This window comes from Lytechinus variegatus, chromosome 3 (assembly GCF_018143015.1).
Source record: "Lytechinus variegatus isolate NC3 chromosome 3, Lvar_3.0, whole genome shotgun sequence".
NCBI lineage: Eukaryota > Metazoa > Echinodermata > Echinoidea > Temnopleuroida > Toxopneustidae > Lytechinus > Lytechinus variegatus.
The window spans coordinates 58951218-58973856 of NC_054742.1; the positions used below are offsets into that span (position 1 = coordinate 58951218).

Consider the following 22639-nt stretch of genomic DNA (forward strand, 5'->3'; position numbering starts at 1 on the left):
ACACAAGCGTCATCAGCTGCTGGGTAGAGAATTTGACAGGCCGAGGCATGAACTTTCGAGGTGGCTCCTGGGCAGGATTGAGGGATTTCTATGGAAACTTCATAGTTGGCGATGAAGCCAAACTGTTGTGGAGTATGCTGTTGCAGGACAGCCACCAGGGTTCAATTTCAGTGTAAACATGGCAGTGCGTGGGCTAGCATGTATGGGAGTGGCCAAATAATTGGGCCACTCTTTTTCAACAGAAACCTGAATAGTGGCTTAATCTTAGACTTGACCATTGACAACGTTGTGCCCCAGCTTGAGGGAACCTTTGAAAGACAGGATCAAGGAATGATTCTGCACCTTTGGTGGGTACAGAATAGTACTCAAGCTCACCGCCTTCGAGTGAGTCTGTGAGAGGCTGGTAGAGCCCTTGATCATGAGGTTGTATGGCCTTTAAGATTTCCTAACTCGACACCCTCGACACCCTGTGACTTTGTCCTCTGGGGATATCTCAAGAGGAAGGTACACACATCCCAACCACATGAACTGGTTGACTTGCAGGGGCGTATTCGGCTTGAGATCAATGTTCTTTGTCATGATCCCCCAATGATTAGAAGAGCAATGCAAGACGTGCAGTTGATGGGGAAGTGGACATGTTGAAGGCGTTGGTGCATGCATAAAAGGTAAGGGCTGTACAGTCACTTGCAAAAGGTTAAAATAGGGGGAAAAAATGAACCTGTGTACCCATTCACCTTCAAAGGACCCTTACTCTGTGACCCTAGAAAATGGTGAAACAAATTGAGTTGCTGATGAGTTGCAGAATGACCCTTGAACCTGGTTACCTTGTTTTTAGAATATATATACATGCATGTGTGCTTATATAGGGTTTGGCTGGATGTGTCATGATTTGTGTATTGAGTGGGTATCTGTATGTGAGAGAGATACGGTATCTACCTGACTTATTTGTACATCATACATTCAACAGTGGCAAATCGTGATCATTCATTCAAGAATGATTACGAATCATTACAGATCATAATGTATATTTTTAGACTTTTCCAAAGAGATGAGATGACATGCATTCATAAAGGTATTCATTTCTTATTATTATTTCAATTGGTATTACTTAAGAAAAATTTTCAATTCAAATGAATTCAAATGAATCCAATTTAATTCAATTCATTCACTTGGATGACTGTCTCAAGTGTTGTCGTATTAACTTTTGAACAGGGGTCGCAATTAGATTTAAATTTCATTTCCTGTCAAAATGAATAAATCCAATGATCCAATAGGTACCATATTTTCATATCAAATGAAAGCACATCTCAACTCCAGAAAATTGTGAAATATGTCATGACCACTGAACCATTGAGAGTTATGATCCAACATAAGAAAAAAACACACACACACAAAAAAAAAAAAAAACAAGGCACATTTTGTTCTCATTTTCATTGCATGATTATTTTTTTTATATACAAAAAGCTGACATTACAAAACATCCCCCCCCCCACCATTATTATTGTCTTGCCCAATCCTTGCATAATGAAAATGCAATACCGCAGCATAATGAATACTGATATCTTGGTAACATTTCAGGAAAAATTTTATTAACAATTTTTCATTCTGTTCCTACTTGCTTGCACTGGAACAGTCACACAATTCATATAAAAATCAAATACATAACAGCCTCATAACAAAAAGCTTAGCAATTGATCAAAAAGCTCATTTTTACGAATGATCATGCCAATGAAAATCAATCGTAGACAACAGCCGCATGACCAATCAATAAGCTTTCAGTAACAGGGCCTATTATTCTTCACAAGCCAATACTTGGGTACCATGGACGGATATTTGTTGAGACAAACATATTTGCAATTTGTGATGTAACAATCAATCAGTTTTTCTGGCAAAATGTGACGGAAATATTCCTATTCACCCCACTTTATTTATTTTTTATTATTATTTTTTTTGGTATCAAATTTTGAGTAAACATAAAAGAAAAACCGGCTGAACTTGATTACAATGTAGATGTGCTAAATACATATGATAGTATAATGTGCAGTTTAAATGTCTACAAAAATAAAAGCTTTATTTCATATATAAACACACACACACACCAAATATAAATATATAAATATCGGTATACAGGAGCCTCTTTTTCATCAAGGTGACCAAATATTGATGCAGCATTTTATACAGTGAACAAATAAAATGACTATTGTCATTGGTAAATATAATTACACTCTGAAAATTACACGTCTAACATGATTTACAAAATGAAATGACCGTTTATTTGCCATATCTGACCATATTTGTTCAAATATGAATGAACATAATTACTAATGCTGATTAAATTGAAGGCTATAGCCTTGTCTTGAATTTGATGTATGATTTGGTTGATTTTACAATATTTCATTCCATAAAGAATAAAAATTGTAAATAAGAATTTTACAAAAATAAAGACTCATTGTACCACAGGGTTTGAACAATTCTGCATGCAACTGAATATTTCTCATGAGCTTAACTAATGTAATTGGAGTGAACAATGAATATCAAGGGATTAAAGGCTTAAAAATTGAGTGAAATTGTCACTGTATCAATGTATATCTATATAAATCTTGTGAAGTTGTGAATTCTAAGCAAAAACATTATCACGTTGAAGATCTCCAACACAGATGTTGCTTGGAAAACCCCTAACTGCTCATTTTTGTTAATTTCTAAGCAATTGCTTGTTTTCTATTCGAATCGGCAATTTTTTTTTTTATTTAAAGTTATAAACACTTGGGTCATCTTTGCATTCTGTTTTGACTCCATTTTCTGTATTCGGTTTTAATTAAAACTGGTCTAAATTTGTGGTTCAACTATGGATAGCCAATTGAGACAAATCTCTAACAGTACAGCTCTGATTTATCAGCTCATTTGACAAAAAAAAAATCATTATGATAATAATATAGGATTTGTATAGCGCATGTATCCACCTTGCTAGGTACTCAAGGCGCTCTTATATTACCCCGGGTAAGCTAGTCTACTGATTCTGGTGCGCACAGCTTTTTGAGGAATTACTTCCTGCCGGTACCCATTTACCTCACCTGGGTCGAGTGCAGCACACTGCATAAATTTCTTGCTGAAGGAAAAGACGCCATGACTAGGATTCAAACCAATGACCCTCTGTTTGAAAGTCGAGAATCAAAACCATTAGACCATGACGCGCTCAGTTCATTCTGAACTGTCTGGAAATAAGAGTGTTGTGTTCACCATAAACGAATTAGGAAAGAGTACAGTAAACATATATTTACAAAGTCAGAAACATTTTGATGATTTTGGCTTCCATAATTTAAGCACAGAGCTAGACATATGGTGTAATTTAAACCAGACTTTGAATACAGGCCATTGACTGTTATAATTCAATTGGAATAGTAGAGTGGCAGTTCTGAAACAAGGCAGGCATTGGGGGTTCAATAATTTAACATGCACCATTATGTCATGTTTTGGGGGGAGGGGTGCTTTGGATGTAAAAACAATAATGTAAATATACTGCACTTTATACATGCATGTCCATAATTTTGTTGTCCAAAATAAATGTAACATGAAAAAAAATACTGTTCATATATTACTATTTGGACATACTTGTCTAAATCTTTGTGTTACAAAACAACGTTGAGGAATGCAATTTGGAGAAAATAAAGTCAAAATCTGACATTTTGTTTTCGTCAGGCACATGCCTGTAACTCTTTTGTTTAGCACCATTACTAGCTGTACAATTTGTTTATCTTCTTTAAATTCTACTCTCAGCTTGTGTATCAGTCCTTCTTGATTCCTTTGGTTTCTTCCTCTTTTTTGAAGAGTGTTTGGCTGAAAGAGAACTTGCCTCTTCCACAATACTGATGTCATTTTCACCACTTGATACGTTAGGCCGTCTTGACCTGACGTAATCATAGCTTCTCTGTAGGGCTATTTCAGGAATGAGTTTGATTTCTGATGTGGTGGGCTTATATCGCAAACCACTACTTCTTTCTTCACCCACATGCCAGTAATCCTTTCTCCTAGCACCATTCTCCACATTTCTCTTTCTACCGTAGGTTTCAGAACGTCTTTTGCCTTTATTTGATGAGGACTGAATCTCCTGAAGCGGACGATCAGGCCCTGGATTCCTTGAAGCACACAAACTTCTACTTCTCCTAACTTCCCTGGATCTAGCGTCTGGACTGATATTGATAGGAAGGGTTTTCAAACTTTTTCCCCTTGTTTGATCACTTGCAAGACCTTTATGTCTCTGCAAAGGCTCAAGAGAATGTTCTTGGGGATTTGTGGTTTGATGCTGCAATCGTGTCGATCTCTTTGGGCGATTCATATCATTTTGAGGATTCTGCCTTGTATCCTGTTTGATTTCTGAAGTTCTTAATGTTACCTCTGCCTGGGAGTCAGTAGAACTCTCATTAGAGATCAACCCTGAAACTCGGACCGTAGATGCCGTCCTTCTGGAGTCCTGTGGTGTGGAATTTACAGAAGCATCTTGAATATTTGTGGATGTATTCAAGCTTGACCTTGCTGATTCGATAGCCTCCATCAGAATATCCGGTGGCTGATTAATGTCTTCCACAATATCTGTTTCCTCCCCCTCAAACACTGGATTGGCAATTCCTGCATCCATGCTATTTTCATTAGTCTCCGGAATGGCAAGGTTTAGGATTGCATCATTAGTTTCTTCTGATACAAGAGGGTCTGGATCAATGTTATTCTCTTGCACGACACAATTAGGTGGGTTTGAAGTTTCCAATGAAACATCCGTTTCTAGCGGTATCTGTTCATCTGCAGAATCTCCTAGTTCTTCTCTTGCTCTAAAGGGGTCAGTTGCCATTGGTGCTTGAAGCTCTAATTCCTGGAATTCATTTTGTTCTGAGTTAGCATCTTCTCCAAACAAACATTGTCGTACTGGAGGTGAAGGGATTGTTTGCCCCCCAGAGTCGGGTCTCTCTGGTATTTCTGCAGTGGGGCTGTATGGTGGGGGCTCATAATTAGGAAGACCTGGTAGTTCTCGAACATAGGCTGGAACCTGACTAAGCGCAGGCAGCTGCAGTTTAGGTAGGTCTACGAGGGATATGTAGGACTCATTGGACCCATGGACCGTATAGACTGGTATTCTGGGCCCATTGACGTGACTCTGAAGGTAGCCACTGCGGACCAGGAGAGGAGGTCTTGGTCTCTGTCTCGCACCACTTTCCCCACTCGCTGGACCAAGAGTATGGATGCGTAGAGCAGATCCCGCACGGCTGCTTGGCGTAACTGCTTCATGTATGGTTACACCACGTGTTGGAGAGTTCACACTAGCTGTTCTTCTCACTGGTCTTTCAGGAGATCTTCCTACACTTGCTGCTCTTCTCACTGGTCTTTCAGGTGTTCTTCCTACAGAGTTCTGAGACCTGGCACCCTGGTGAGTCAACAAGGCTTCATTTCCTGATCCAGACTGTACAGGTGTCCCTTGGCTGGTTGCTTCCTCCAAAGGTCTTTGAGCAGTACTGCTTCTTCCTCGAGATTCTTCTGTTTGGGAAAAAATAAGATGAAAAAGTAACGAGTTACAATACAGCAAATATGCCTGTTAGACAAATGCCAATAGGACAGAACTACTGGCTTTGCATTCCAAAACAACACTTTCTCACTATACACATGAGTTTGATTCTTATCCATCCATGCCTCCGCTCAAACCAGACATGAAATAAAATTACTGGCTATCTGTTTTATGAAATTGATAGTCATATCTATAAAGTGTCACTGTCAAAAATAGTTTTCAATCATACCCCCCCCTCCCCTTGGAGTGACAAGACTAAAGCACCCTAGTATTATGAGGGTTAAAAAATATAAAAAAGCTAGCCATAAGCAAGTTCAGTCTCAAAGTTCTTTGTAAATGATGGGAAATGAATAAAGAGTATAAACGAGTGCTGCATAACGTAAAAGTATAAAGGCTTGGAGCGAAGGTTGAATTAAATTCAATTACCTTCATGTTGGTTTGTTTGTTGATTGCTTCTTTCTCTTGAAGGAAGAACTTCCTCTTCAACCTGAATTTAAAAAAAATAGGCAAAACAACATATAAAGCAGGAAACTAAAGTCCACAATTGAATAATTAAAGCATGGTAACTTTGCCATCATTGCAACTATGCTATTATGCTATTGCTGTTATGGCAAAGTTACCATAATTGTAAGTCTTTATGAAATGGATCCAGGTGTTGTGCTTATCACTTGCCATATGGTAAATAGGCCTAATAGTTTGTAGATGAACTGGTCGAAAGAGAAGTAGGATTAGACCATGTGGGATGAGACCAAACGGATAGAACTCTAAAAGAGCATAGACCAATCAACAAATTTAAACTTCCTTATGCCAGATATAGCTAAACAGTAGCCAGTAGCCCTATGAACTGAACTCTAAACTAGATGTGTGTTTTTTTTCTTCAAACTTAGCAGTAATAATAATGGACATCTTTCTAGATATAATCTATTCTGAGGTGCACTATTATTATTACCCCAGCCTTAGCTCGAGCTGCCATTTACAACACTCAGTGCATACAAGGAATTAATCCTGTCAGATACACAGTCACCTCACCTGTGTTGAGTGCAGCACAATGTGGGAGATTTTCTTGCTGAAGGAAAACATGCAATAACAGGGATTTTAACCTACAACCCTCTGGTTGAAAGACATGAGTCAGAACCATTAGAGTGCAACATATCCAGAGAAGAATAAACACACCCCACTATTGACTCACCTCATCTTTGCTAGACCTTCTATTGCTGCATAGTATTAGTGTTGAAAGGATGGCAGAGACCAAACAACCAATGGCACCAAAGCTGTACACAATGGATAGGGTATACAGGAAGTCCCTCAAAGTGACCTCGATAGAGCCACAACTTTTCACATCTTGGAAGGTATAGTGCTTAGTTTCATCTGGAAAGTGACAAGGATAAATTACCATATTTCGTTGAGGTTGCCAATTTTTGCATGACATGCCATTTCTGCCATCTATGGTGCTTCATTTACTTCTTTGTCAAATGTGAACTGGGTTCATAAACAGTTCATCTAATCACTTAGTCTAAGTATTGTTAGACCAGATTGATTTTATACGAATTGAGTATAGCCTAACTGAAAATTAGACAAAACAGGCTAAATGACAATCAGATAAAATGTTAGAACTGGGGGTGTTTCACAAAGTTTTAAGTATGACTTAGAGTTGCACTTAAATGCCTAGTTGTGGCATTATAAAAGGAACGACCGCATTGGTCAGAACATGCAAAGAGGATGCCCGCTACTGCGTATAAATAAGATTGGGCATGGAATGACATACGTGTCAGCATTTAAGTGCGACTCTTAAGTGATACTTAAATCTTTGTGAAACACCTCCCTAGATGTATATAAAATAGGATTAAACCATGTGGGAGGAGATGAAACTGAAAGTAGATGAAGCGAGTATAGACCAATCGGCAATTTACCAAATCTTTTAGATGAACTGGAAGTACCCTAACTGGAATGCCATCAAGGATTAAAAAGTTTGCACTATTGGATTTATTGAAGAATGAAATAGAAGAATAACTTTCACTTGGTTTAGCTCTTGTGGAATTGGACTATGTGATAAGACCAAGTGTATATTATACAAATAATCCATGTAAGCGCATGCATGCAGGGCCAAATGATGAACGATGTGCGAGAAGAGCCAATGGATATACCGCATCGAGGTCCGCAGGACCGAGTGCGGTATATCCATTGGGCGAGTCAAGCACAGAGTTCATTAAGGACCTCTGTGCACAAGAATGCGTGCATTGCATGTTTTATACAACCTCCCTCCCACAAGTTACTGAGTTGCCCGAATGCTATTTCGATCTAAATTCTAGATAATTATAGATTATTCCAGACCTCGCACTATCCTGCACATCAGAGTGCAGGATAGTGCATTTTGGATGCCATAGTGCAATTCGCTGAATATCATGTGATCCGATTTGGACCAATCAATACATCCTTTGACCTACCTCCAGGTACAATGACAGTGCTATTGGTACTGCCATCCCCTAGAATATAACACTGGCATTCGGAGCTAGTCGCTCTCAGGACACAGACCGAGAAGCTTCCAAGGAACGGGATGGAAACCAGAGCAGCAGTGATGGTGTGGACGATACACACTATCAGGTCAATCACACTAGCCAATATCGTCAGGCATACCTATTATAGTCGTAGATCAAAAAGAGATGGAGAGATGAATCAATTTCAAACGTGTACACAGAAATGGGGATGCACAATATTGAAATATTTCACATGGTTCTATACACAGAAATAAGGCTACATAGAAATAGGACTCACAATATTAAAATACTTTTACATTTGCGAAAGGTATGATCATTGAAAAGTAACAAAGTTTATCTGTTTACAGTAAAATTATTGCCTTATTAGAATTGAGAAAATATAAATTAAATACAATTTAAAACAAAGCATGTGACTCAAGAAAAGCTCTGAGCAATCAATTATGCTCACCACATTCCTCATATCAAGTCAAATTTAAATTCGCAAACACTTCAATTATTTCATCCCTTTATCAATACTCACCAAAATGACATGCCTCTTCTTTAATAGAATTATTAAGAAAACACCGATGGCAATAGTCTGAAAAAAAAGAAAGATAAACAATCTTTTCGAGAACATCAAATGATTATCAATCCTAAATCTATTTTGATCAGTCAATTCATTAAGTCAATACGAGACATAACTTCTCCCATTTCTTGCTATGATCTTTGACAATGACACAGAACTTGAATCAGATGTCTGTCATTTCAACAAATAAACATAATTAGGTGTGAAGGTGATGTGACTTGTGACCAATAATCATGACACTTTATACTCACTAGAAGTGCAGTCAGGTATGCTGGTATTGGGGCATCCACGAGATAGAGCGATGATGTTATGCCTCTTGCAACGAGATAGATGATCAGTAGGACCAGGCCAAGTAGAGTCATGAACACCCCGCATACTGGTAACAGAAGAAGGTTGTCTGTACAACATAGGAGCTTTTGCGCCATCTGAAAGAAGACATTTTTAAAGGTTGAATGAATATGGTATTCTGTATCTTTTGGGTTCTAATAGCCACAGACCAACACAAATACATTACCCAATTATCCAATGTACCGGTACAAGGTTATGGACACACGTGTGCCAAAATAAGAATGGAAATGTTTGGATAATTTTTGCCTAATTTCTTTTGAAATCTAGTTGATTATATATTAGTAGACCAAAAACTTCAGTCTCTGTACATTGGTTGATCTGCTGAACTATGACTATGTTGGCTCCACTCACCTCATAGAATGTCAGAAATTGTTAAAGGGATGGTCCGGGCTGAACATGTTTATATCTAAATACATAGAGTAGAATTCACGGAGCAAAACGCTGAAAATTTCATCAAAATCGGATAATAAAGTTGTTGAATTTTAAAGTTTAGCAATATTTTGTGAAAACAGTCGTCATGAATAATCATTAGGTTTTCTTACATAATGTTATTACATGAGAACATAATTTTTTCATCATTTCATACTTGTGTGAATATTATGTCTCCCTTATATGAAATAAGTTGCATCAATAAATATCTAATGCACTATATGACTAAATCAGTTGTCAATACAATTTTTCTAGTTCTTGGAGGAAAAAAATTGAATAAACCTAATTTCATATAATAAAATGAAAAAAGAACAAGGCCTAACGTTAATAGTAATACGGTAGGATCTTGACTTTATTTTGGACAAGCTCTTTTCTATATTTTTATGAAATAAAGACAAAATTCAAAAATCCATTGGGGGGATTTTGCATTGTTAACCCCCTAATGGTGGCTGCACGATATAGCGAGCCGTCTGTGTACGAGGAGAAATTTGAAAAATAATGAATAATGCTAAAAACCTCCTCGAAACAGACGGCTGCTAGCTGCCTACCTCGGCCTCGGCGTCTGGCTGCGGTCCGTTACGGTACCGGTACCGTATGGCAGTGAGTCCAAACTTCGCGCGTGTCCAAACTTCGCGGACGGTCATTATCTCCAAAACTAGCCAATATCCTTAAAATCTGACATCATCAATGTGAAAAGCGACCTAAAATTACCCTTCGCTGAAAGTTTCTTTATGATTAGTCCAGTATTCATGAAAATATTGGCAAAAGATCGGCAAATTTGTCACCGTTAGCGCCCGTTTTGAAGAAAGCAACAAGCATCACGATATCACCATTTTACAAGCAGAAATCATAAAAATGTGAGTTAAATGTGGTACTAACCGATTCCATAGCATTTTGCCATCAATCTTATATAAATATTTCACTTTTTGAGCTTGAGTCTTTGTTTAAATCTCCACAAAAGCTTTGGTGCGCAAAGTTAGGTCACACTTTTTCTGAACGGTTTTCCAGCACAGCCCGCATTCGCCGATCGGAATAGAATTTTGAGATCGCGATACCGGCGAAACCCAGTGACCTACTTTACATTTTCGTCCATGATTTTATAGTTTACGATCTTGCCGTCAATGTGGTTACTATTTCTTGAATTGGTTTTGTATAAATTATGAATAATTTGTGGACAAAATTAAGCCTGATGAATATTTTGGAAAAGTGCGCGAAGTTTGGACACCCCATCATACATGTAGCCGTACCTTGTCGTAGGCCGAAGCTGTCCAATCAAATCCCAACCCAAGCACCAAGATTTATACAACAATTTTCTCTAACGTTACACAGCTTATCTGGCTGCTTTTCTTACCTTGGCCGGCTCTGTGTTTAAAATGGCTGTATTCCAACATTTGCCAAAGGCTTTAGTTACGGTATCTAGTTAGCTCCGTCTCCTGCCGTGGATGTCACGACGATGTAATTTAAGAATTTCCCAGCAAAAATTGAAAAGTCGCCCGTCACCTTTTCTAATAAAAAACTGACGCTAGTGCTGGTGGACGTGGTGTGATGTGGCGCCCGGGCCGGCCCGCGCAGATATACGACCGGCAGCGTATATGCATCATATCCAGCGCCAGTAGTTCGCAAATCGCACACATACAGCGACTGTACGCGTTTAGTTGCCATGGTATTTTTTTAATAAGCTCATAAGATATCCCAACCCGGCGCGGCCGGAGAGAAGTTGTGGGGGGGGGGGGGGGCACTCCTCTTTCGAAAAGGGCACTTAGAAGAAAGAAAAATGACAAAAAATTCTCAACTACCCTATATATTCACATGACTCAATTAAGATAAGGGGCATGGCCTACGAGAAGTAAATAGGCATGTATACAAGTCTATAATGAATGGGACATTTGGAGTGTAAAGGGTTGGAGTGTACTACTATACTGGAAGTAGCCTCCGGGAGGCGAGTAGGCCAAGCCTAAAGCGGTAGTAGTGGTCACTATTTTAATAAATCAAATACAAGACGTATAGCTGGGTGGTAGTAGTAACGTAGTAGTAGTGTAGTAGCAGGCGCGCCGGAACACTTTCAGATTTGGGGGGGGGGGCAAAATCCCGAAGGGGGCAAAATATTTTTGACAGCGTGAGATACCGAAGCGATCGAGCGGGAGAGGGCGTTGGACCCCCCCTCCACGGTAAGGACTTTGTGTAAAAATGGAGTTTAAAAGTTACGTTTCTGAGAGAATTCAAAAATAAATTTCTTGAAAATTTAACATAGAATTCACTACGAAAGACTATACTCAGTGTTTATGAGAACCTATGAAATCTACGCGCAAAACGATCGCTTAATTCGGAATGTGGTTTTCGTGTCTGATCAATTAAATTACGTAATACGCTTATATTGACTCAAAATACCAGAAATTACATTTTTCATGCAATATCCTTTCAGAAATATTTATTTATGTACATTTACACACACGGACGACGCGAGAGAGCACAATTATCATAAGTTTCAAGGAGTGTATTAAGCAGAAGAAGCGTAACAACAGAAACAAAACACATTCTAATGAATGTATTTTTAAATTCAGAATGTCATACTGTTCTGATGTGGCAGACGACGATAACCGCTTAAATCCCCATTCTATTTCAAAAATTTCTGACCTCACCATTGGAGAGAGTCCCTGATTATCCATGCATAGGCAAAACGTTTCATATTTTGTAACTGGAGGAAAAAGAAATATGACCTGCTTAATTATTGTCTAACAATTTAAAACTTTTCTGAAAATTTAAAACATTACTCGATTTATGTGTTTCCTTTGGCATGTTTTGTATGGCTGGGAAGCACTTTTGGATGACCCCTTCAAAATCTTCTTTTTTCTTTACATATTTTCTGGGGAAAATGTGACCATAACTAGGAAATGATGAATATCGAATTCCAGGAAATATTCATTTGTAAATAATCATGAACTAACAAACTACGGCAGTTCATAATGTACATTATGTAACATTATTTAGAAGAAAACAATTACATTCCAACAGCGGATGTGGTTGACGGTACACCATGTGGAGTTTTCGAAAAAAAAAAGTGGATATAGGAAGAAGTGAAATTGATAGGAGGAAGTAGACAGTTGATAGTCGAGTAATTTTTTGTTCAAACGAGCGTAGTCCTGATAAAGACAGTAAACCAGAAAAGGTTGAAGAAGAGGCTTGATTAGTTGATAGATGGGTACTCCTGCTCTGCACTCCATTCGCCGACTCAAGCTAGCATCTTCTCATTTATCCAATAAGCAACTACTCAATCCTCTATAAGTCTTTAAACTTTTCGGTTTTACAGCTATTTTCAGATTCCATATGTTGCTCGAGTAACTAGCGTTCACGCCTTGCGTGATATCGGCATGATCGGCATGATCGGGTCCGGGGAACGTTTCATGAAAGGACTTGTAGGACGTTTTATCCAACAAGTCCTGTTTTATCCGACAGTTACTATGGTAACAATGCTTCTCAACCAATCAGAATACAGGAAAGTTGTCAGATCTTACAACTTGTCGGACGAAAATATTGATGAAACACCACCCCGTTCTGAGCGTTTCTGGGCGACCGCGCGTTTGTTAGCCGACACAGCCAGCATGCAATTTTTTTAGTCTGAAAAGTATTCATTAATAGGTCCCCATTCCACAGAAAGGAGACAATTGAAAGACCACTGAAAGACTTAAAATTGGTGAGGTCTTACAGCGGTTTTCAAGATCAATGAAATTTGTCATCTCTGTGGAATGGCTCAGAAAGACCCCTCAAAGAACTCTGAAAGACTGATGGATATTTTTTGTCGTACTGGTCTTAGACTAGTCCTCTCGAGATCTTTCAATGGTCTTTCAGAGATCTCTTATGCAATAAGTGATCTTTCAGAATTCTTTCCATGGACTTTGCCTGGTCTTTCAATTATCTTTCAATAATCTCTCATGAGTCTATGATCTCCGCAAAATCTTGAGAGACTGCCGAAAGATCAATGAAAGACTATGAAGACCTTTGAAAGTTCATCGAAAGACCGCTGAAAGACTGCTGAAAGACCACTGAAAGACAATTTTCCTGTAAGATCGTTGTAAGACTGTTTTGAACCGTTTCAAAAAGTTTTGGAGCCCATGAAGACCACGAAGACCACTGAAAGATTGGTAAGGACTCGTGTAAGACCTCAAAAACCATTGTAGGTTCATTGAGAGACCTCTGAAAGATCAACCAAAATTCATGGTCTTTCAAAGGTCTTCCAGCGGTCTTGTTCTCTGTGGAATGGGGGTTTAAAAGTTAAACGTTATCACACTGTAATAAGATAGAAAAGGGGCTTATCAAAGGTATGTTTCACAGAGGGACATGTTCGTCAAAAGACGCAAGGCTTAAGATGTGTAATTGCCCCGTCAGGGGCGAAATTTTTTCATTTTTGACAAAAGAAATGACAATTCTTAGGCAGAAAAGTGCCTTCATCGTTTACCTTTGTCCTTAAAAAATATCATTTTTCTACTTTTAGGGGGGCACATTGGGGGGGGGGCAAAATTTCGTTTTGCCCCCCCCCCAAATTTTCTTTGGGGGGCAAGTGCCCCCCCTGCCCCCCCCGCTTCCGGCGCCCTTGCGTAGTAGTAGTACTAGTAGTAGTAGCAGTAGTAGTAGTAGTAGTTGTAGTAGTAGTAGTAGTAGTAGTAGTAGTAGTAGTAGTAGTAGTAGTAGAAGTAGTAGAAGTAGTAGTAGCAGTAGCTAGTAGTAGTAATAGTAGTAGTAGCATTAGTATTATTATTATTAGTAGTAGTATTAGTAGTGTAGTAGTAGTATAGTAGTAGTACTAGTATAGCAGCAGTAGTAGTAGTAGTAGTAGTAGAAGTAGTAGTAGTATAGTAGTAGTAGTAGTTAGAAGTAGTAGTAGTAGCAGTAGTTGTAGTAGTAGTAGTAGTATAGTAGTAGTAGTAGTAGTAGTTGTTGTAGTAGTAGTAGTAGTAGTAGTAGTAGTAGTAGAAGTAGTAGTAGTATAGTAGCAGTAGCTAGTAGTAGTAATAGTAGTAGTAGCATTAGTATTATTATTATTAGTAGTAGTATTAGTAGTGTAGTAGTAGTAGTGGTAGTTAGAAGTACGTATAGTAGTAGTAGTAGTAGTAGTAGTACTACTAGTATAGCAGCAGCAGCAGTAGTAGTAGTAGTAGTAGTAGTAGTAGTAGAAGTAGTAGTAGTATAGTAGTAGTAGTAGTTAGAAGTAGTAGTAGTAGCAGTAGTTGTAGTAGTAGTATAGTAGTAGTAGTAGTAGTAGTAGTAGTAGTAGTTGTAGTAGTAGTAGTAGTAGTAGTAGTAGTAGTAGTAGCAGTAGCTAGTAGTAGTAATAGTAGTACTAGTATAGCAGCAGTAGAGTAGTAGTAGTAGTAGTAGTAGTAGTAGTAGTAGTAGTAGAAGTAGTAGTAGTATAGTAGTAGTAGTAGTTAGAAGTAGTAGTAGTAGCAGTAGTTGTAGTAGTAGTATAGTAGTAGTAGTAGTAGTAGTAGTATAGTAGAAGTGGTAGTAGTAGTAGTATTAGAAGTAGTAGTAGTAGTATTAGAAGTAGTAGTAGTAGTAGTAGTAGTAATAGTAGTAGTAGTAGTAGTAGTAGTAGTAGTAGTAGTAGTAGTAGTAGTAGTAGTATATGGTAGTACTAGTAGTACTAGTAGTACTAGTAGCAGCAGTAGTAGTATAGTATAGTAGTAGTAGCAATAGCAGTAGTAGTAGTAGTAGTAGTAGTAGTAGTAGTAGTAGTAGTAGTAGTAGTAGTAGTAGTAGTAGTAGTAGTAGTAGTAGTATATAGCATAGGATGAGGAGGGAAAGGGGAGAATAGAAAAATAATAGTAGCAGTATTGATAATTATATAATTATTTATCTTTCTTATCATTTTCTATAATTACGACCATCATTGCTGTATCGTCGTCATCATCGGTTACTCATACATAATAATAATTATCTTGATATAAAATTTTAGATCTGTATTTTCTTTCCAGATTTTTGTTTTTGAGAAATGCTTCAAAAACTAAAAAATGAAATGAAATAAATTAGTTCAATTACAATAGTCTTGATAATTAATCACAATAAAAAGAAATGGACTTGATTCATGAATAATTATTTGCCAAGAAGCAAAATGAATATGACGGTATTCTCCGAAGCATCCCCTTTTCCACTTTAAGTGGTCCAACTTCTTGATGTTTCAGTAGAACTTGTTAGTATGTGACTTTTGTAAATGTGACTGTTGTCTATACTATGTTTTGTATGTTCAATACCATTTATTCATTTGGACAATACTACCTTGTGAACTTCTTTAGACAAAAAATTGCACTGGCCGGAATCGAACCCGGGCCACCCGCGTGGCAGGCGAGAATTCTACCACTGAACCACCAGTGCTTTCATGACATATTCTCGGAACGTAGGCCGCATATTGAAAAAAAATGGTCTGTTCGACAATTTTGTTTTGAGTTCTTTTTATTTGGCAAGCGAGGGAAGGGGGTGCAGGGTTCGGCTATGCCTAAAAGAAGACAATTCCTGGACTGACATAGCAACATACTGTTCTCGTTTAGCCTCCCCTAGGGTACTGAAAAGTGTGGGGGCATATTAGCGAGGGACCAGGGGAGCGTTTCATGAAAGGATTTTATTCGACAAGTCTTGTTTTATCCGACAATTACCATAGCAACAGTACCTGTCAGCCAATCAGAATCAGGAAAGTTGTGAGATCTGACAGCTTGTCGGACAAAATATGTTGATGAAACGATCCTTTGAGTGACCGAACCCGATTTGCTATTGGGGAAGGGGTGGAGTTGAGCCGGAACATTTGGTTTCATGAGGTAAAAAAATTTAAGGGGCACAATTTTTGGTAGCCAAAAGCTGATTTTTTAAGCGGGGGGGGGGGGGGGGGGGGCAGTCTCATGGCCCACCACTAAAGTGGGGTGTTGGTTGTGATTTACCTCCCCCCCCCATTACTCTCGATATCGCGGTATAAATCAGGGTTGCCGTCGGGAAAATTAAGAAAAGGGGAGAGGGGAAAAAGGAAGGGGTAAGAGGAAAGAGAAAAAGGAAGAAGAGAAAGAGAAAAAGAAAGAAAAAAAGCTAGAGGAAGAAATTACAAATTAATAAAAAAAAAGGAAAGGAAAAATTAAAACAAAAAGAAAGAGAAAAATCAGAGAGAGAAGGGGACGGGATAAACGAGGTAGTAGTAGTAGTAGTAGTAGTAGTAGTAGTAGTAGTAGTAGTAAAGTAGTAGTAGTAGTAGTAGTAGTAGTAAAGTAGTAGTAGTAGTAGTAGTAGTAGTAGTAGTAGTAGTAGTAGTAGTAGTAGTAGTAGTAGTAGTAGTAGTAGTAGTAGTAGTAGTAGTAGTAGTAGTAGTAGTAGAAGTAATAGTAGTAAATAGCATAGGATGAAAGGGGGAGGGAGAATAATAATAATAGTAGTAGTATTTGTAATTATTTATCTTTCTCATAATTTTCTATAATTATGACCATCATTCGTCATCATCATTTATTTGGACAATAAATATACTACCTTATGAACTTCTAGACAAAAAATTGCACTGGCCGGGAATCGAACCCGGGCCACTCGCGTGGCAGGCGAGAATTCTACCACTGAACCACCAGTGCTAACATGTCTTGTTGCAATTTCGTTTTGTCTTGAGTTCTTTTTATTTGGCAAGCGAAGGGGGGGGGGTTCGGCTTCAGGTATGCCTAAAAGAAGAAAATTCCTGGACTGACATAGCAACATACTGTTCTCTTTTAGCCTCCCCTTGGGCATCTTTAACCGGTCCTGAAACGTGTGGGGGGCATATTAGCGAGGGACCAGAGTGACCGAGCCCTGCTATATCGGGAAAGGGGAGGGGCAGGGGTGGCGGTGAGCTGGAACATTTGGTTTCAGGAGGCAAAAATCTTGAAGGGGCCCAATTTTTTTGGTAGCCAAAAGCTGATATTTTTAGGCTGAGGGTTGCGATCTCTGCCCCCCCCCCCCATTACTCTGGAAATCGCCGTTATAAATCTGCGTTGCCGTCGGCCAAATGAAGAAAGGGGCGAGAGGGGAAAAAAGGGAGAAAGATGAAAGAGAAAAAGGGGAGAAGAGAAAGAGAAAAAGAAAGAAAGAAGCTAGAGGAAGAAAACAGGGATAACAAAAGCAAGGAGAAAATCAGATAGAGAAGGGGGCGGGATAAACGAGGTTTTGATTAGGTAAACCTGTGGGTCGTGCAGGGGTGTTGGACTGACGCCTGTCAGGAAAATGACAAACTGTCGGGTCACGCAGGGCTGTTCCAACTGCCCCATGTACTTTGTTCTTGCTTTTGTACGTATGTCTTTGATCTACATTGTCTTTGTAGATAAATGTCAAATTGCATATATACTTTTATCGTTATTGTGATTTTTCAAAAGTAAATACAGGCTCGCGCTTCGCGCTCGCATTTCTTGTTTGATTAAATTTTTTGGACTTTTCATGTATTTACACCTGATGGGCAGTGTTTTCTTTATCATGAAAAATACAAAAATAGTGTGAGCACAAAGAGCAAGCTGAATTTTTTATTCGGATTTCATCAACAATTTTCAACTCGCGCATCGCGCAAGTATTATTTGATTAATGAGATACCTATCGTCTTCAGGATTTCCTATATAGTACTTTAATAATTGAAATGTTCCCTTTTCAGGTCAATATAATGTGCAAAAAATATTTCAGCTTGCAGATTCGCGCCTATATAGCTTTCGATTAAGAATATTGTCGTCATATACAAGTATTGATTACAGATTTACAAAAAGTTAAAAAAAAAAAATCGGCGAAATCCGGCTGTTCTCTGAACTTGAAAATTCAGTGGTGCACTCACGACTGGCACTGGACTTGGCGATTACGTAATGAGCACTGAGGCGACACGAGCGCACAATGGCGGGAAATCTGAATAACTCCCTGAGAATAATAGGAGTATACCACTGCAAAAATGGGCGATATTCACACAAATACAATAGAATGCCTTTCGTTTAACATGCGTGTAAGAAATGTGGAAAGCAAGTTAAAGCTTTGAAGGAAAAGAGGGACCGAGAACGACTGTTAATCTGTGTAGTCGGTGACTTCTTTATTGTATACAAGGGAAGAAAATAAATGTGCAGATATTTAATTGATGTTGTCAAAAACCCCGTCAAAAACTCTTCCATTTATATAAACAAAAATGATAAAATGTTTGACGAGTGCAGTGTACATTTTCGGCATGCAAGAATAGCAAGATACAGCAACAAAATGGACTATAAAAAGGTAAGAGAATTGATTTAAATGTCTGTTTTTTTATCATTGATATTTGCTAGACGACACCTGTAGATATAAATATGAGGAAATTGAGCCCGGGGCGGTCGACTGACTGAAAAATGAAATAATTCTGCATACTATTTTGCTTTTTGTAGACTGTCAAAAACTTCGAAGCATTCACTTTCTCCGGGTCATTTTTCTAGAGCTTAAGAAACTTCCAATCTGTGTATAACGTTGGATTCGTTGATGTTTTAATGTACATCATTTCAAACGAAGTAAAATGAGTCTTAATCATCAAGTTTATTTCAATGCTCGGCAGATCGTTACCGGCTCACCGCCAACATTGCCCTCCATTATATACATTTCAAGATTTGTTGTCTTCATACCTAAGGAATTGAAGAAAAAAAGAGATGGGCAATCTCATGGTGACGGTGACGATGATGCTGATGCTGAAGATGATGATGATGATGGTGATGTTATAGTGATAATGGTAAAGTGGTACTGGTGGTGGTGGTGGTGGTGATGATGATGATGATGATTATGATGGTGACGATCACCACCATTATAAACATCATAATAGACCATGCTTTACAAGAAACAGGATGAAAGTGTAACATGAACATTTTCTAAAACAAAAATTCTGGATACAGTAGGCCTATTTTGCTATAGATACAATTACTGATATTTTCTTTTTCATGAATTAAGTTATGAAATATTTCACGCATATGTCTCTGACAGTAAGGTATAGTACTGAAATTCAATTCAGATCAATTAATCAGGATGATGATCAGTGATGATGATAAGATTGATGATGCCAACCAGGGGCCGCGGAACGGTTTTCAAAGTGGGGGGGGGGGGGCTGCCAATGCAAAAAATCACAATCCTATATGGTCATTTGTACGATTTTGTATACGGTTTTGGAAAAAAAAGTGGGGGGGGGGGGCTTCCGCGGCCCTGACAACGACTATGATGATAAATGTTACTGATGGTGACGTTGATTATTATTATTATGATGATGATAGTGTTGGTGATGGTAAAGATGATAGCAATGATGATTGTAAAGATAATGATTATGATGGCGGTGATGATGGTGATATTAATGGTGATGATGGTGACGATGAAGTAGCTTCATATACCATTACGTCAAAGTGGTATATAAGGGTCTGCGTGAGACAGAACGTCGTACTTCATTCGCTGATTTGATTTGCAATCTATTATTGTCGCCATTGTATATACATGTATGTATTATACAGTGCGTCCCACAAAAAAACGAAACAGAGATTTAGCGATGATTTATCATAACTTAATCATAAATAAAATAGACAAATGCTTAGAATCTCCTCTTTCACCTGGTATTACTTAGATTATTTCTCTTTCACACAAGAGTGAGCAGAAACAATTCGAAGAAAGGATGCCAAAAACTCATTTGGCGGGGGTATTTGAATTTACATGACTAAAAAGTTCAATATCTGCTCTTTTCTTTGATACCTTAATCAAAGAAAATGGTCAAGAAGTAAAAAAGTTATGATCCCTCGAAACAATGCTTGTATTTCCATAATTTTCATTAAATAAACGTGGCTTCACCGGTTTCCCACAGAGGCTATCGCACGGTAACAAAAAACTAAATGCATGGCTGATCGTCAACAAAACGGAGTGTCGAGTGAGTTTGAACGCTAGCCTGTAAAACCTCTTCATTTTATGAAATTATTGAAATTCAAGCCTTATTCCAAATAACCAGAACTTTGTAATTTCTTGACCATTTTCTGTAATTCAGGTATCAAATTAAAGAGCAGATATCCAACTTTTTAAAAATGTGGTTTTCTCTTTAAAACCTAGATACGGCCCGCCAAGTGACTTTTTGGTATCCCCTTTTCAAATTGTTTTTGCCCACTCATGTGTGAATGATCTAAGTAATTTCAGATGAAAGAGGAGATTCTAATTAAGCTTTAAAGTGGTAGGTCATTTGTCTATTGTACTTGTGATTAAGTTATGATAAATCTTCGATAAATCTCGGTTTCGTTTTTGTGGGACGCTTTGTATAATTCGTCTCAATTATACCTGTCTATATTTCATCCTTCCCTTTGTACAACCGTATCAGGTCTACAGAGAGCTGAAGAACATCAAACAGAGTAAGGATCCCAGCTAGAGTAGTAAACCTCTTCGCCTACGAGTTATGCATACCACTTTGCGACATCTTGAATTCTTCTTTTCAACAAACAGTGGTGCCTCAATGCTGGAAACGGGCTTGCGTTGTTCCAGTGCCGAAAGTCCCGCAACCCACTATTGAAAACCTACGACCTGTGTCACTGACAGATCATTTTTCAAAAGTAGCTGAGAAGTTTGTTGCTAATTGGGCTCTAAAAGACATGGAAGGGTCCATCGACAAAGCTCAGTATGGAAATAGAAAGGGTATGTCAACATCGCACTATCTGATTGATCTCCTCAATGTAATACATGCTAATGTTGACAAACCGAAATCAATATGTACCCTATTGGCCACTGATTTCTCCAAGGCCTTCGATCGGATCGACCACAACCTGGCTCTATCAAAGCTCTTAGACATGAATGTTCAACCAGCATTGGTTGCATGGATATGCGACTTCTTGAAAGACCGGCAACAGTGTGTTAAGTACAGATCAGTAGTCTCAGGATGGAAGAACATACAAGCTGGTGCCCCGCAGGGAACTCGTTTAGGCCCGCTTATTTTCCTCTGCTTGATCAATGATGCATGCCAACAGAGCCCCAATCTACATTGGAAATACGTAGATGATCTTTCGATACTAGAAAGCAGGAAAACGAGCGACCCTGCCACCATCCAGAAGAGTGCACATGAGCTTCAGCAGTGGTCTAAAGATAACAACATGAAACTCAACCCTAGTAAATGTGCTGTCATGCACATAAGCTTCATGAGAACAAGTCCACCAAATCCCACTGTTGAACTCGAAGGGCAGGAACTATCTGAAGTCCAGTTCATGAAACTACTTGGAGTTTGCATTCAGAATGATTTGAAATGGACATATCATGTCAATGAGATCACCAAGCGCGCAAGCATGAGGCTTCATATGTTGCGCATCCTCAAGGGATTCAAACTACCCCTTGATGATTTGAAGGTAATTTATACCTCCTATGTTCGTCCAGCATTAGAGTACTGTGCACCAGTTTGGCACTCTGGACTCGACGCATCACAGAGAAAACAAATTGAGAGAATACAAAAACGCGCATTCCGCCTCATGCTTGGGCCCGCTTACCAAGATTATGACCATGCACTAGAACTGCTTAACCTATCTACTCTAGATAAGCGGAGAGAAGGACTATGTATGAGACTGGCAAAGGGCGTGAGTCTTCATTCCTCCCCCTTTCACGACTGGCTACCTCCAACTCGAGAGGCGGTCCACAAACGTTCACTACGTTACAGCAATATGTACACTGAAATACGCTGTAGAACAGAACGCCGTCGAAAAAGCGCTGTCCCATACATGGTCCGACTACTTAACAGTCAATCGAATATGTAATGAATTTCAAAATTTACGATTAATTTAATTTAATACACGACACAACTTCTCAACAGGCAATCAATGTGTTAATGATATCCAAATTATGCATAATAAATTTTATTAAAAGCGAAATTGATATGCTATCTTCTAATATAATATCATAATGTTTTCGTTCGTTTTAAATTCTGGTTACGACTCTTTGCAGCAAAATTATTACGATAATCAAGCTTACATGATGTACTTAATATTACTTTTACCACATCTAGCATTGCTTGTTTTCAATGGGCATTGTTGTTTTATCCCATCTTGGTATAATTGTTTAGTATGCTAATTCCATTTTTATACATATACAGCGAGAAAATATTTAATCAATCATTAGATTTATGATATCTCTTATTTCCGTGTAAGCCAGGTGAATACTACTTAACTCATTGACAGAAGTCCTTTAATCAGTTTTACCAACCTCATCAACATATTTTTCATTTTCCCCCTTATTCCGGCTCAGTTACATTTCATATTCAATTCTTTAAAGAAATAT

The 22639-nt window shown here is 38.4% G+C and overlaps 1 protein-coding gene and 2 non-coding genes across 3 annotated transcripts; all 3 read right to left on the minus strand.

The window, feature by feature from the left end:
* Positions 1 to 1953: 1953 nt before the first annotated feature.
* On the minus strand, positions 1954 to 10902 carry LOC121411499. The gene is made up of 7 exons (XM_041604264.1): positions 10737 to 10902; positions 8860 to 9033; positions 8564 to 8620; positions 7993 to 8182; positions 6738 to 6916; positions 5975 to 6035; positions 1954 to 5520 (listed from the first exon to the last, which is right to left on the minus strand). Exons 2-7 carry the CDS (start codon positions 9031 to 9033, stop codon positions 3758 to 3760), a joined length of 2424 nt encoding a protein of 807 aa, XP_041460198.1. The 5' UTR covers positions 10737 to 10902; the 3' UTR covers positions 1954 to 3757.
* Positions 10903 to 15684: 4782 nt separating this feature from the next.
* TRNAG-GCC lies at positions 15685 to 15754 on the minus strand. Its single transcript has one exon. It is a non-coding gene; the product is annotated as a tRNA-Gly (tRNA).
* A 1155-nt stretch (positions 15755 to 16909) lies between these two features.
* Positions 16910 to 16980, minus strand: TRNAG-GCC. The gene has a single exon. It is a non-coding gene; the product is annotated as a tRNA-Gly (tRNA).
* Positions 16981 to 22639: the final 5659 nt, after the last annotated feature.

Excerpts from the sequence above, each read along its gene's own strand:
- LOC121411499 (XM_041604264.1), bottom strand. The coding sequence starts at position 9,033 with ATGGCGCAAAAGCTCCTATGTTGTACAGACAACCTTCTTCTGTTACCA. Across the intron at positions 6,917-7,992 it reads CACTGTCATTGTACCTGGAG|ATGAAACTAAGCACTATACC; the intron begins GTAGGTCAAAGG and ends GTCACTTTCCAG. Across the intron at positions 6,036-6,737 it reads GAAGGTCTAGCAAAGATGAG|GTTGAAGAGGAAGTTCTTCC; the intron begins GTGAGTCAATAG and ends TTTTAAATTCAG.